The sequence below is a fragment of the Spermophilus citellus genome, assembly GCF_964194105.1.
Source record: "Spermophilus citellus genome assembly, chromosome: 2".
In the NCBI taxonomy this organism is placed as follows: domain Eukaryota; kingdom Metazoa; phylum Chordata; class Mammalia; order Rodentia; family Sciuridae; genus Spermophilus; species Spermophilus citellus.
Genome location: NC_138183.1, coordinates 86,933,673 through 86,950,217, shown reverse-complemented (window position 1 = coordinate 86,950,217; position 16,545 = coordinate 86,933,673). Strand labels below are relative to the sequence as shown.

Genomic DNA, 16,545 nt, shown 5'->3' with positions numbered 1-16,545 from the left:
TGTATTTGTCCAATGTCTGATGTGTGCCCATTTTTCTTTCTTCTTGGTAGGATGCAACCCAAGAGGCTATTCCTATCATGTTGGTAGGAAACAAGGCTGATCTTCGTGACACTGCTGCTTCAGAGGGTCAAAAATGTGTGCCTGCGTATTTTGGAGAAAAACTGGCCATGGTAAGAGTGAGGGTGGGTCCAAATTGAAAAAGAATCTAGGGGTTCAGTAGCGTTGGGGTCAGTGGCCTTTCACTTTTGTCTACCTTTGCTTACGAGGTTCTTTGGTAAACCTCCACCCTGTTTGATGGGGTGATGGACTGTCCTTACCCGTTGGAACTCCCAGAACCCTACCTTCCTTGCACGAATGTAAGTAATGATGGCAAGGAGCAAATCCATGGTGGAAGGAAAACAGTCACAGAATCCTTTTCCCCCATTGAGTATCGTTGACAGAGAGCCAAAACAATCTTGCCGTCTTCCTTTGCCCTCTCACCCAGTTCCTGGAATCCTTCTCTAGTCCTGGAATCTAAGTAAGGGAGAAAGAATGAGTGTTCTATTTTGAAATGATGGGTTTGGTTCCAGAGGGTGACCATGCCAAGGAGCAGAAGATACAGCAGCATTTGACCTAGTGGGAAGAGAATCAGAGGGCGGCTGCTTTTTTTTTTTTTCCTCGAAGATTTGTGCTTAGTTGGAACAGTCTCACATTATTTTTGGATATGCATTTGTATAGAGGAGTAAGTTCATTCCTGTGCTGAATATTAACATGGGAAAAGTTCATCCCTGGTTACTATGGCTGTGTCAGAATGCTGCATAGCCTTCTCATCACTTGTCTAACCCATACAAGAAATCAGCTGCACCTGGGATCAAGTAAGTTCACACCGTGACAGTCTGGTGGGATGTTAGTATTGCTATCTGTTCTCAGAACCAGGAAAGGACTACTCGGGAGCATATGAATGTGAGCTTTAAAAAGAAGTTTTATTTTAGTTTGGGTTGTGGCTCAGCAGTAGAGCACTCACCTAGCACCTACAGAGCACTGGGTTCGATCCTCAGCACCAAATAAAAATAAAATAAACGTATTGTGCCCAACCACAACTAAAACAAAATATTTAAACAATATATATTTTCTAGTTTAGGTTAGAAAATCTTGTTTTAAACCTCAGAACTGAAAACCAGTTGTAATAAACATCAAAAAGTAGATAAGGAAATGCAGAAGCAATTGATTAAGGCACCTGCTTAATTGTATCCACCGTGAAACAAAAATCAAAGAGGAAATTAGAAGACAGAGCAACATGTTTGTCCTGGTGTTGTTTATTGTCTGGGAAAGGTATACATGGAGACTGCATAGTCCATGGGCCAGAAGCTCTTCCAGACAGCCCTTTGAAATCTAGTAATTCTTATCTGCCTGGTAATTTTATTCTTCACCAGATTTCTTTTTTTTTTTAATTTTTAAAATTTTTTAGCTGTAGCTGGACACAGTCCTTTTATTTATTTTTATGTGGTGCTGAGGATCGAACCCAGGGCCCCGCCTGTGCTAGGCAAGCACTCTACCTCTGAGCCACAACCCCAGCCCCTCTTCACCAGATTTCTAAAGTTTTCTTCTTCAAGCATCTTCTGCCTTCCACCATCCTGTATCTTCAAAGACAGTCTCTGTTTCACCTTATAACATCCTGGGTGTTAAAGTCAATACCAGTACTGTTTCTACTTGACATACATTCACTTTATGATGTGTACATTTTTTTTATGGACTTGGGGGCTCCTAGACATAGGTCCCATTGTGGAATTTGTTCCCTTTCTCAACCTCTTCTTTCTCTCTCCCTGCTCCAGAGCAACCATCAAATCCTCCCCCTGTCCCACACAGGAATATTTAACCCACATCTAGACCTGTAGCCTATCCAGTTCTCCTTTATTAAGAGAAAAATATCTCCAGCTTGTTAGACAAAGAATTAACTGTTGGGGCTGGGGATGTGGCTCAAGCGGTAGCGCGCTCGCCTGGCATGCGTGCGGCCCGGGTTCGATCCTCAGCACCACATACCAACAAAGATGTTGTGTCCGCCGAGAACTGAAAAATAAATATTGAAAATTCTCTCTCTCTCTCTCCCCTCTCTCACTCTCTCTTAAAAAAAAAAAAAGAAATAACTGTCTTTGGTGGCAGATGCTATGTTATTTGGTGGCAAATGCTATGCAGAAAAAATAGTGAGTGTTTGAGGTTTTATGATACGAAGACCTTATATAGACTTTTCAGGTTTAGAAACAGCTTAATCTTAACTTCGATAAGGGAGTGTTACCTAAAAATCCAAAAAGTAGGCAGGACTCTGGTGAAGGCATAGTGAAGGGAAAGGTAGCCTAAGGTCATGGGATCTGTACAAATTTGGGGAACTGGAGCTATTTAAGGAAGGCCAGGGTAACTGGAACTTTGTAAGTATGGAGATAGGGTAGAAAGCAAACTGGGATATTGGCAGACACTTGTTGGCCATGGGAAAGCATTTGAACATTGCTTGAAGAGGAATGGGAGGCATTGGAAGGTTTGAGCGATCATATACCTAATGCTGAGAGGTTAATTAAGAGAGGACTAAAAAATGTCCACTGGTTTTAGCAACAAGGAGACTGCTGGATCCTCAGAGAAATGATGATAGTGTGAAGGTGGCCAAAAGCAAACCTGCTTTGATGAATACTTAATTCCTGTGTGGTTACCTTAAGCTATCATTTTTATTTCTCTCAAATTAATTGATAGAGAACATTTGGTAGCATGTGTATAATAAGAATTGGAAGTAAAAAAAATCTTAAAACATAATATATTGTATTTTTCAATGCAAAATAAAAATCCTCTGAAAAGTGAACTGTTCCTGGAATAACTATGCTCAGACTTGTTTTAAGTACTGAAACTCTGAATTCAATTTCTTAGCTATTAGTTACTCTGCATGCTTGATAGAAAACATATTTTATCTATTTTAATAACAAAATTTCAGGAAACCCAATTAAAGGCTTCATTTAATTGTGTAATCTTCTTTTCTACAGAACTATGGGGCGTTATTTTGTGAAACAAGTGCCAAAGATGGTTCCAATATAGTGGAAGCTGTTCTCCATCTTGCTCGGTAAAGTTTCACCTTATGCTTGGGTAACTGGACGTAGCACTGAGTTTTCACTTAGTTAATGTTTATGTCAGATTTCTTAACCATAACATACAGTTAGAGTATCCTTTGCAAAACACTGTCCTATTTTTCAGACATGATAGGAGAAGAAAATACATACTGATGTTATAAGAACTGGTAATGCTTCTGGTTCACTGTGAAGTTGGGCAAAATATCCTTACAGGTACATCTGAGGTGTTGTTGACATTCTGCAAAATGTTATCATATAGCTAATAATGGACTTGTATGAATCATCTCCAGGAACCAGATTTTAAACACAAGAGACTATTGCCAATATAACAATGTATTGTGGCATTTTACTGGGTAAAAAGGTGGGGGAAACAACAAACAGAGCAAATTCTCTTATCATGCCAGTTAGAATCACTTTGCCAAAATTATTACCTAGGTAATTATTTAGTTAAGGCAATGGTGTTGATAATAAATAATATTTTAGGATGTGTATTAGAATGAAAACCACATCATTAAGGATGTATATAAATATGCCTGCACTTTAGTTCTTTATGTATCCCTAGGAAATAACATTTTTGGCTAAATTTATCTCTGCGGCTTAGTTTTTCTGCCACAGATGTTTACTAGCCTAAAGGGATATATACCCTATCCCCCAAAAGGGAAAAGAATAAAGATATCAGAAAAGAAAACCAGGACAGTGATATCTAGTTGTAGACAAAGCAAAAACAAAATTTTCGGCATATAATTATTTTCCTGATGATTTGTGAGATTTTGTGATAATTGACCTCTTCCACTAGTAAACATTGACAGTTAAATACTTTGCATTATTTTCTATGCTACTTTTCAATTAATGACTTGGTATTTGGAGTGCCTAATTAAATGGAGTTCTGTTAGTAGAGTGCTTGGGCTAGGACCTTGAGCTTAGTGGCTTGCCCTCACCTGAGTGAACAAGGAAACAAGTCAAGGACCTCTGGCAGCCTGCATAGCATTAGCGTGTGACAGGGCTTGGCAGACACCCTGAACTCACACTCAGAGTCTTTCCATCTAACATCAGTTCAAGAGAAATGATCCCCCCGCCCCACATCACTAGAAATTATCTTTATTTAAAGCACAAACCGTGTGAACTTTGAATGTAAACTAAAACAGGTAGGAAAAAGGCAAATATCTAAACGTGTATATAGATTCAGTTGAAGTACATTGTTTTTGTTTTTGTTTTGGACCAGGAATTGAACTCAGGGGCACTCAACCATTGAGCCACATCCCCTGCCCTAGTTTGTATTTTTATTTAGAGACAGGGTCTCACTGAGTTGCTTTAGTGCCTCGCTTTTGCTGAGGCTGGCTTTGAACTTGTGATCCTCCTGCCTCAGCCTCCTAAACACCGCTGGGATTACAGGCGTTGCCATTGCTCCAAGCTTTTATATATATATTTAGTAGGAGAATCCTGGACTGATATCATATTTTACAGAAAAGAGCCATTATATTATATTCATTATCAGCTCAAATAATGTATGTAGTGTTTGCCTGTAAGACAGAGTAATTGCTGAATTAATAAGTATTTTCACTTTTTCAAGTGCTTGTTTTGGTATTTCATGAATATGAGTCCAAGGATTTCTACACAGCAGGAAACGATGCACTTTTGGGTCCTGCTCCACCCACATCTGCCCCAGCAGCTACATAATCACCTCCAGGTCAGTCCTTGTGTAGGTTTAGCATCCCTAATCTGAAAATCTAAAATCCTAAATACTCTAAAAGTTGAAACTTTGGACACAGATGTTAATGGTCAAAATACTGAATTTTCGATCATTTCAGATTTTGGATATTTAGATTAGGGTTACTTAACTGGTAAAGTCTAACACTCTGGACCCAAGCATTTTGAATAAGAGATATTCAAGCTCTTCATGGTTACTGGCTGCTGCCTAGCATATTAGAGGATTGTGGAAGGAGAAAACTCAAAGTCCATTCTTAAATCTACCCCTAAGTAGCTATGAAATCCTTGTCAAGTCCTGGAGTTACTTTAGGCATCTGGAATTAGCAAAATGAGGAAGAGGGTGAATAAAATGACCTTTCCAATAGTAACAGACCATGATTCTTTATATAGTAGACTACACTCTACTGAGTAAAATAATTAGTGTTTAATGCTCAATTGTCTCATGGGGCCATATTAAATTGAAATGCATACAAAATGCCCTGGTCACACCCAAAGTGTGGAATTGATTCTCTTTATTGTATCATAAAGATGGGAGAGGCTGCAAACTGCAGGCTTCCTCCCCATCTGCTCATATGTGACCTGTTGGATCAGCCAGTCATTGGCCCTGTTTATTGTGTAACTTAGACACCAGTTTGTGTTTATTTACTTAAAACAATTGGTGTACAAAGGAATTTTGATAACAAAGTTCTTCAACTGTGTAAGGTAAGATCATAGTTATTTTTTAATCTTTAGACAATTAAAGAAATCAAACAAGCTTCTTGTGAGTCACTTATCATGGTGTTTGACATGGAGGTTTTCTTTTTATTGTTATTGCATTATGGCCTGGTTTGGTGGGCCTCTAGTATATTAGTAATATTAGTAATATATTAGTGAAAACTTTGATTTATGCCATCCTCATAGTTCCTTGTCAGAGTACTCAAGACTGAAGTAGAAATGTTATAGTCTCCACAGGTATTATTATCATTTTTAAAAGTTTTCAACCTTTAAAAAATTGCATGTTATGTAGAACACATAAGTTCTTGATTTAGATCTCATGGGGTGATTCCACCATTGTCCCTTCTTTACCATGTAATGTCATAAATTGTGAAATAGTATCCTATTTGGTATGTATTTACACTGTCTGAAACATAGTTTGCTTTTGAAGGGAGGCCACATGTGTTTGGTTAACAGCCTGGACTCTACCTGCTTTTTCTTGAAAAACCTCTGAATCCAAGGAAAAATTACTCTTAGAAATGCAATATTCTTACAGTGCCACTAGGTCCAACCATGGTTCTATTATAAATAAATTTGCTAATACCGGAACCACAAGCTTTAAACATTTTGTAGTAAGCCAAGTTCAACAGGCATTCAGTTGAGCAACAGCCTAAAATTGGAGAAAAACACGAAAAGCTCAGGCTCTATACAGATCAGCTCAAGAACTGAACTGCTCATATGTGTCCTGTTGGCTACATTGAGTCATTTAAAAGGCAATTGTTTTATTTTTCTGATTGGCACATAATAATTACATATGTTTTAAAATGTAGTTGTTAAGCATGTGGCAGCTTTTGGTGAAGTCACTTAATTTTCCCAGGCATAAACCTGTTTTAGATGTTTCTGATCATATCTTTCTGATTTCCTTAATGTCGGCATGCCTGCAGTTTTGATGGATAAAAAAATGAAAACAAAAACACAAAGACCAGGTGAAAGATGTGGGTGTATATTTTCCTTCCTTAATATATGCTTTCAAGTTTAATAATGTAAGCATTATTATGAAAATTTAGTATGTGCTTAGCCCTCTACCAGGTTCAATAGGATATCAGTGGAATAAAAGGCAAGCCTTGTAGTTTGACATTAGAAGGAAAAATATAAATAAGATATAAATATATATAAAGCCAGGCAAGGCAGCCATATGGTTTGTAGCTGATAAGAGGCCATTGGGTCTCCCAGAGGGAGATATGCAAATCGTCCCATGAGGATACAGTGCTTATCCTGCCCATTTTACAGATGAGGAAACATAGGAATTAGGATATTTAATCAGCCTGATCAAATGGACACAGCCAGGAGGTGGTGGAGTCAGGACTTTCCACTGCTACCCTGAATCACTGCTTTCCACTTCAACGTTGGTCACCTCAGGATTTCATTTTGCACTCACTACTTCCTCTTCCTCTTTCCTTCTCTCTCTCTGATGTCTTCCATGCCCCTGGCCTCTGAAACCGTTTCAAACTAGTGACTTCCAGTTTCTGTTTTTTTTACCCATTTCATTTTAAAATGCCATAAGCATGTCCTGAACCCTCAGCTGTAAGTTCCATAGGCACAATGATGTTGTGTCTAGCAATCATAGTGGACTAAGAGTCCTTTAAACTTGTTCTTCATCCTGGGTTCTCTTTCTAAAGAGTCTGCCAATATCATAATTAAAACCTAGTCACCCGGGCTCAATCTTGATTCCTTTCCCTTCTTTTCTTGCTTTATCACCTATCCCCAGTGGGTTCTAAGCCCTGTGGATTAATGACATTGGTGTAATTTCTGTTGAATTCCTGCATCTCTCTTTGTCTCTCCCTCTCTCTGCATTTCCTACCTTGTTTAGTCCAGGTGTTTATACCTCAGATTTTCTTCAATATGAGTTCATTCTCTACTTGGTAATTAGTGTACTCTTTATAAATAAAAATTCAATTAATATTTACTCTTTAGTTTATAATCCCACATTAGTATACTACTTATAATATAAAGTCATATATAAATATAAAACAATATAAATATAAAGAGATGCTCATCATGTGACTGATAGGCCTTCATGACCTGATCTTACCTGCATTTCTAGTTGAATACCCTTTTCCCAAAGTGAATAGTACTGTTTGTAGACACAGCAAACTTTGTGTCCATTTTTGGCAAAGTTCTTTTATATCTCAACTTTTATGCACTTGGCAAAGAGTTTGTATTTGGAAATTGCATTAATTTCTTTTGTCTCTAATAAATTTCCACAGATGTAATAGCATAAATAATACATATTCTGAGAATTCGAGAGCACAGAAGTGTAGACTGTCTCTTGGGGAATTGGGGGTGGATTTGTGCATTCAATTTCTTTTTCTGAGACTTTGTTTTCTCATCTGTGAGATAATACTCATGTCTCACCTGTCAGGGTGTGTATGGGTGTGGGTATGTGTGCATGGTGTCTGCTAAATAAGAAAAATGTAAAAACATGTATTATAGCACTTTTTAGCTGGCCTACAGAAATAATTACTTTCCATTTTTTTTATTTGTTAATTTTTTTCTGCTGAGATATGTAGTTTTTGACTCATAAGTGACTTTCAAAGGTTACTGTGTTAGTCATCTTTTTGTCACTGCAACCAAAATAACCAACAAGAACAATTTAAAGGAGGAAAAATATATTTGGATTCACAATTTCAGAGGTTTAGTCCATAATAGCCCATTGCTCTGGACCCAAGGTAAGGCAGAATGTTACTGTGGGAGGGCATGGAAGAGCAACACTGTGCACCTTGTAGTGGCCAGAAAGCAGAGAGAAAAAGAGAAAGGGGCTGCAGGAAAGATCAACCATTCCAGGGCACATCCCCAGTGACCCACCTCCTCCAGCCATAGCCCACCTGCCCACAGTTAACATCCAGTTAGTCCATTTAGACTAGGGTAGACTCACACAATGACAACAATCACCATCCAGTCATTTCATATTTGAATATTCCTATACTGACACAGGAGCTTTTTGGAGATACCTCCTATCTAAACCATAACATTCCATCCCTGGACCCCAAAAGCTCTATCCACTTCACAATGCATAGTGTATTTAATTCATCTCTATGTGTTCCCGTAGTCTTACTAGTTCTAGCATTGCCCAAAATTCCAACTCCAAAGTCTCATTTGAGACTCAGGGCAAACTCTTGGCTGTCAGCCCCATAAAAATCAAAAGCAAGATACCTATATCTAATATACAGTGGCAAAGAGTAACATTCCCATTTCAAAAGGAGGAATTGGGGCATGTAATGCAGGAATGGTACCCAAATAAGACTGACACCTAGTCTGGCAGACAGGCCCCATAACTCCACATATTGCCTGTAGGACATGTGGTAGTAAGATGTGCTCTTCAAAGGGCTAGGGCAGCCCCACACATTTGTCTTACAGATTGAAGTGCACATTGGTTCTCTCTTGGCTTGACTGTCTCCACAGCCAGCTTTTTTTGTGTGTGGGGGGTGCACAGACAGTTCATGTTACTGACATATTTTACTTCTTATTGTTTCTATTCCTGCTTTTGCTTCACCTTCACAGCTTTGGGCATTGTCCTCACAGTGTCAACTTTCTAGGGCCCTCTGTGCAAATAGGGTTCCCTGTGTTTTTTTTCTCAAAGGAATTTTCCCTTCTTTATTCTTGAGTCTGAAATGGTATAGTCTTACAAATTCTTGAGATACCCTCAAGCCATCTTTCCTATTGTCTCTTTTCAAAGTACTTAGCACATCTTTAGGAACTATAACCTTTATAACCTCTTTGGTTCCAGAGTTACATTCACTTTCCTGGCCAAATTGCAAATTTTGAAAATTATTTAGCTCTGCTTTCTGTTCCTGATTCTCACAGTAAACCTGGCTGAAAGCTGCAAGAAGTAAAACCCATGCATGCCACTGCTTGAATGCTGTGCTGCCTTGAAATTTATTCTACCAGATTAATTGGTCCACCACTTTTAAATTTAGCCTCACACAAACTCTTGGGACATAAACAAAATGCAGAAAATTTCTTTGCCAGGATGTAACACAAAGGACTTCTAGTCCAGTTTCCAATAGAGTTCCCATTCCCCTCTTTGACTTCATGAACACAGTCTTGACTATCTCCATTCCTATTGACATTGTGATTTTCTGAGCTCACAGTAGGATTGCTCATTACACTCTAAACATTTTAATGCCTTTCTAGTCTTCATTTCCAAACTTGGCGAAACTCCTCTTGCAAACCATTTCAAAAGGCTTCTGAATCACATGGTCAGGTTGGTCACAGCAATAACCCCGCTCTTGGTACCAATTAGTGACCAAAATACTTGACAAGAGCAACTTAGAGGAGGGAGAGTTCATTTTGGTTGATGGTTTCAGAGAAATGTTTAGTTCATGGTGGACCAACTCCTTTTCTCCAGAATTGGCAGAACATCATGGAAGGGGCAATGGAAGAGGGAGGCAGATCCATTCATGGCAGCCAGAAAAAAAGAGAGAGAGAAAGAGGAAGGGGCTGCAGGAAAGATAAACCCTTCTAGGGTATGCCTTCATGGATCCACAACCTGTAACCATGCCCCACCTATAGTTTCTACTCAGTCATTCAAACTAGGATGGGTTGATTAAGGCATAGCTCTCACAATCCAATCATTTCACTACCAAACAGGCATTTTGTGGGAACACTTAAATCCAAACCACAATAGAACACATCAGAACCTTCTGTAGCTGCATTGGCTAATTTGGTAGCCATTAGTTGCTTGAAATGTGGCTGATTCAAATTGAGTTTTCCTGTATGTATTATATATACTGAATTTGAAGAAAGTACAAAAAGTATAACATATCTCAGTTATATTATTATTGATTTCATGCTAAAAATATTTTTTCTGTAGTGTTAATAAAATTATTAGTAATCTATTAATAAAAGTAATTTCCCCTATTTCTTTTTAAATTTTTTAATGTAACTACTAAAAAAATTTGAAATGACATATGGACCACATTGTATGTCTATTAAACAACCTTACTTTATTGAAAAGATTCCTAGTAGTTTCCATTAAACACTCCATAATAAACCATCCCCAAAGTTACTCAACTTAAGCAAAAACTATTTTTTATTTCTTACAATCACCAGAGATTGCTGATCTTGGCTAGAAGATTCCTCTACTGCTATTCTTGGGTGTTTTATGTATTTGCAGAGAGATGGGTCTAGAGGCTATGGCTTTGGCTGGATATCTGCAAACAGGGTGTTCCTCCTCGTGGCTTCTCTCCATGTAGCATCTCATTCTTCATGGCACTCTGGTGGCCTCTCTCCATTAAGGAATCTAGTACTTCTTAAATGGCAGCCCAAAGCACTAAGCGGGAAGTGGCTAAAGTGACTGAGATTATTAATACCTGGGTTTGGAAGTCCAGCGCATCATTTCCTTAATGTTCTATTGGTCAGAGTCACCAAGAGTCAGCCCTGACAGGAATGTTGGGGGTAGGCACAGCTACACCTCTTCTTGGGGAGCACCAGGCATTGAATCCTTCGTTTCTTCATATATAAAATGGCACACAATAAATTAATAGGTTTCTTTTGAAGAATAGGTAAGTGGACACCAGGAAGAATTTAGAAGTGTCTAGTGGCTCATGCAAACATTCAGAATTGCTATGCTTTTTTTCTGCAGAGCCATTTGTTTGGCAGAATTATTGATGCCATCTTGAAGATAAGCAGTCACACTCATCTCACCCACAGAAATAGTTATTCATCTCATCTATAGTGGGATGCAGGGTCTTTATATTTTGTGGGAGTTACACGTGGAAGGACACTTCCTTAGGGAGCTTTCAGAAGATACTGGAAAGTGGTACATATTTTATCAGTGTTGCTTCTATTGAGAAACTTAGGAAGAAACAAAAGGAAGATATTTTTTTTCCTGGATTTTAACTGTTCATTATTCAATGTCATTAAATAATGGTTCTAAAACTGTCATTGCTTTGTTTTGGTCAGCAAATCATTACTTGTGGATGGAAGCCACACTCCAGAGTGTTAAGGAGTGAACTGTGCATGTGGCAGATGATACAGCATCCTGAAATTTCAGGAAAGAAGAGAGGCAGGGTGTGTCTGTGTGCATCCTGGTGCTCAGAATACCGGCACTAGAGCCAGCCTGTGTAGTTTGAATTCCACTTCTCCATTTGTGTGAACTAAGAGAAAATTCTTTTTTTTTTTAAATTGGTACATTATCATTAAATAGTAGACTTCATTATGCCATGTTTATATTTGCACATAACATAATTTGATCAATCCTAATATAAGTTTCTTAACCTCTTTCTACCTTCATTTCTTCATATATAAAGTGGGGCACAATAAATTAATAGGTTTCTTTGAAGAATAGGTAAGTGGAGGACACTAGGAAGAATTTAGAAGTGTCTAGTGACTCATGCAAACATTCAGAATTGCTATGCTTTTTTTCTACAGAGCCATTTGTGTGGCTAAGTTTGTACCTCAGTAACCCTCTCCCCCTTGCCTACACCTAGGGAAGTAAAAAAAAGGACTGACGAGGATGACAGCAAATCCATCACCAATCTGGCTGGGACCAAAAAGTCAACACAGATGAAGAACTGCTGCAATGGTTAAACTCCGACATCTTCAACTGATGTACACTTCATTTCCAGAGTACTGAATTTTGTGACTAGTTTGGTTTCTATTAAGGTGATTCACCCTACTGACACTGTCCTATGGAGAGTTAACAGCATGGGCTATCTGAACTGTCTCTTGGGTCCCCCTGAAATCTCAACTCTTCTTTGCTGTATCTAGATGAACAATTTGAGCCCTTTGGTCATTACAGAGTCTTAAAAGATAACACTTAAATGTTTTCAATGTGGTATAAAAAAAAGATCACATGCTTAAATCCAAGCTACAGAAGAAACTCACATTACTAGATTGATGAGGTAGTTGACTTTGTAGTTAACCTATGACAATGTTTACTGAAAATATTTGATGCTAGACACTAGAATGAGCAGGTTCTTATCCTAGCTTCCCTGCTAACTAGCTTTGTGATCTTGGGCATGTCATCAGCACCTTAGATCTGTGTGTGCCCTCTCTGTAAAAGCAGCAGCTGGCCTCCAAAGCCTTGTAGTACCTCTCAGATGCTGTAGCACTGTAAGCAGCAGGAAGGAGAACACGATGACCTACAGTTAATAAGGGCTCTGGTTGTTTATACTTTCTAAATATTGAAATATTGATTTTCTTACTTCTGAAATGAGAACAGAATTTAAAAATGAGAAAAAAATGGTTCCATTTTAGGCTTCAGTGGAAACAGAGATATCTATTTTTTTATATACAAAAAATGTTTGAAAAAAACTTGTATATAGAAAGAACTGTACTTTGTAATCTTTAGAAGAGTTACAAAGTCCGCAGTTTGAATTCAGTATGAAAAATTTTAATGAAAACATGTAAAGCCACATACTACTGAAAGTACAGAGCCCAGAAAAGCTGTCCCTCTTCATTTAAAATGTACACCAGCCAGTGAGACTGGTGGAAAGGAGAACTGGGAGTGACTGCTAATGGGTATGGGGTTTCTTTCAAGAGTGAAATCGAATTAAAATTATAGTAATTGTTGCATAACTTATTGAATATACTAAAACCACTGAATTTTATACTGTGAATGAATTGATTTTGTGGTATTTGAATTTTATCTCATTAAATTATATGAACACTTACAATGATTTAATGTTTTACCAAATGAAAATATTCATGCTATTTCAAACCTTCCCTTGGTTTAGGATATAATCTGCAATATAATACAAATCCCCTAACTCCCTACTTTCAAGCATTAACTTTCTTAAATAATGAAGAATAAAAGAAGCAGTATGCATGGCTTTGGGGGGAAAAATCTATAAAAGAGGAATTGCCATAGAGAATGGTGAGCTGAAGTCCTTTGTTTAACATAACATCTGACTCTTCCCCACCAATGACCTGTTCAGTCTTGCTCTCCTTCCAGAATCTGTGGGGTCTCCAGGCTTCCCTACTAAAACATCTCTAAGAGCCAAGGGAGGCAATATCAGACCCAAGTGTGGGCCTGGCTTTTAATGATGTGAGCCAATTAAGTTGCTCCCAGCAAGAGATTTGAACTTATCTTAGTGCCTCTAGATCCAGGCTCCAAGTATCTTGTTGAAAAGCCTAAATAATAGCTGTTATTTATTGTATGTTAAAAACATTTCTTTTTGTTAAGTTAAAATAATTATATGTAGCAGTCATTTTCCTATTTATGAATTTTTTTATGGTCAAACTTTAAATTCCTTAATTTTTAAGCTCTTAAAGCTTGCCAAAACATTTCAAAGCTTTTTGTATTTTTGCTGGGAAGCTGAATCCTCAGTAACTCTACCATGAATTCATGTTTCAACACTTTATGGTTTTTGGTCCCAGAGAAAGATTCCATTTCTGATTATAGTGCCTTGCTTGTGGGGAATTGTCAAAATAAATGGGGGTGGGGAGGTGGGGTGAGTGGTTGTTATTTTTGCTGCACATGGTATGGTGAAATGAAAGTTTTACAGTTGCTGTGCCTCAGTGGTGTCTATAGACCCCAATGAGGTTGGTTGGACATGTGTTGATAAATAAGGCACTCATTTGAGTTTTATTGTTCAATGTTGTTAGTATACATGTTATTGTATTACATTTATTTATTTCCTTCAAAGTGTCTCTTTTTATTTGTCTTACAACATTATTCCTGTAAATAAGAATGTACCTTTAATATAGAAGTCTTATCTTGATCTTTGCCTCTGGATCATGCTGCCAGCACACCCAAATTGATTAGGAGATTACTTAGGAGACTTTGAGGGGCAAACCAGTCATCTTCAACTATCAGAGCACTATACATGTTTAGGCAGTGTAATCCAAATAATAGACTTTTATCTCTGGTTAGCAATGTTGTTTAAAGAAAGCTACTTTAAAAAGAAGGATTCCTTGCTGGTGATCATCATTGTTTACCCAAATTTTTGTTTTGTGAAGTTGTTCTCCAATTTATGGTATATATTTTCAACAAAGACAAGAATATTTAATGTTTTTAACTTAGACTTAATTTGGCAGGTTTTAATATTCCTATGGATGTAACTTATCTTGTCTCTGTTTCTCCTTTGAGAGATTTTACAAGCATAATCATACTATACTCCTTTTTTATATACACTGACACATTGGATAATATTTTAATTTCATTATGGAAAATAATGTTGGATAAGGAAGCATTTTTCACTGCTAAATTTAAGCCCTGTACATTTCCATAATTTATTTTTTCCACTTGCTGTTTTATATGATGTATGTGACATTTGATTATTTAATACTATATGTGATTTGCATAAATCCAAGCCACACAACCCTCCTGCTGAAGATAAAATTGAGGTTAAAGATAAAGATTTATTTTCATATTTATACAGTGATTGGCTTCAGAGTGATGGTTTTTGTGGGCTTTTATTGTATGTGTGTGTAAGAAATTTCATATGTATATATTAAGTAGGCCTCTGAGAATTGAATAATTGTTTTATGATTTTGATTTATATGGTTTACATTTTCATGGTTTGGGCCATATTTCGTTTATACTGTTTATTTCTCTTCAAGCCATTAATAATTATACCATAAAGTATAATTTTATAGCAATGCAAATATCTAAGGAACTACAAATATTTTGTGCCTTGTAAATTCAATAAAGTGTGCTTCTTTTGACCTATTGGCTGCTTCCTTCAGCTTTACTGCAGATATTCTTGAAGCAGTTTTAATTGCAAGGTGTGTCTGCATGAGCCAGTACCTGTACAACCCATCTGTTCTGGCTATGTCAAGCCTGGCTGGATGGAGAACAGAATGACTGCCCGGTATTTGGTGCTGTGACATAGCCCTGACATCTTGACCAACAGGGCAGCAGGTAGATCAGTGTAGGGCAAGGCAGTCAGGAGTAGTGAGGCTTTTGTAGAACTATTTAAGAATAGGCTCTGGCATTCTCATGACCTTTGAGGGCTCAGCCTTTGGTCTGACAGTCACTTCCTCTCTCTGCTTAGCTAAATCCTCCAGGAAGGTTTTTCTGGACCCCCAAACTAAAATGAGGCTGTTTGTTCTCACTTCTTAATGTCCTTATTGACCTTACATTTATTTAAGTAAGACTTATGCTCCCTGTTCTTAGCCATTTTGCTGTTACCACTATTCAGTGGGCACAGTGCTTAGAACTTTAATAGTACCAATTATTGAATAGATTATGTGTTAATCAGCTTCCCATTACTGTAAAAAAGTGCCTGAGATAGTCAGCTTTAAAAAAAGGAAAGGTTTATTTTGATTCATGGTTTCAGAGTCCATGGATGGTAGGTCCTGAGGTGAAGCAGAACATTAGGGCAGACATCATGGCAGGGAAGCAGAAAGAGGAGAAGAGTCCCAATGTCCCTTTCAAGGGCATTCCCCTAAGTAACCAGAAGACTTAGAATTAGCCCCCCCCCCGCCCCCCGCTTAAAATTTCTACCATGTCCCAAGAGCATTACAAACTGGGAACTAACACATGGGCCTCTGGGGGATATTCACAATCCAAACCATACTGATTATCAAGAATGGACAGGGTAAATAAGGCAAAATAAATATTTTTTTTTAATCTGCCACAGATTTTATGCAGAAACAGAAACAGACATTTTACTTTTTAGATAATATCCCAAAACTTCTTAACATGATATCTAAGGCTCACTTATTCAGTTAACACTCACTGAACCTGATATTTATTGATTTCAATGATTTCCTAAATAGTATTCTAGACAGTGGGATCCATAGTGGATAAGACAGACTGCCAACAAGATAGCATTCTGCTGGAAGATCAGCAAAAAATTGTGAACTCATAAAGAAGATAAAAAAAGAGAAGATTCACATTCTATTTCTTTTGTCCTTTTTCCACCCTCGAGTCTACATTCAAGCACAGGAAACTTCTTCAGACACACCATACTGACTTACCTCCTGCCCTTTACACAAGGTGTGCTTCCTGCCTAGAAGAAACACCACTGTCCTCTTGAGCCTGCCCACCCAGCTGCTACACAACTCAAATCAGCTGCGACTTCCTCTGGCAGCAGTGTCTGACCTCAAG

General features: G+C 37.8%; 1 protein-coding gene across 2 annotated transcripts in view; it reads left to right on the top strand.

Annotated features, from left to right (window-relative positions):
- LOC308642611 (ras and EF-hand domain-containing protein) overlaps nt 1–12,964 on the top strand; it is a 72,638-nt gene extending 59,674 nt beyond the window's left edge. For both annotated transcript variants that reach the window (XM_081281739.1, XM_081281738.1), the window contains 3 exons: nt 51–170; nt 3,003–3,079; nt 11,978–12,964. In XM_081281739.1, coding sequence (XP_081137865.1) covers nt 51–170; nt 3,003–3,079; nt 11,978–12,077 — 297 coding nt within the window. In that variant the 3' untranslated portion in view covers nt 12,078–12,964. The remainder of the gene's footprint in view (nt 1–50; nt 171–3,002; nt 3,080–11,977) is intronic.
- Nucleotides 12,965–16,545: the final 3,581 nt, after the last annotated feature.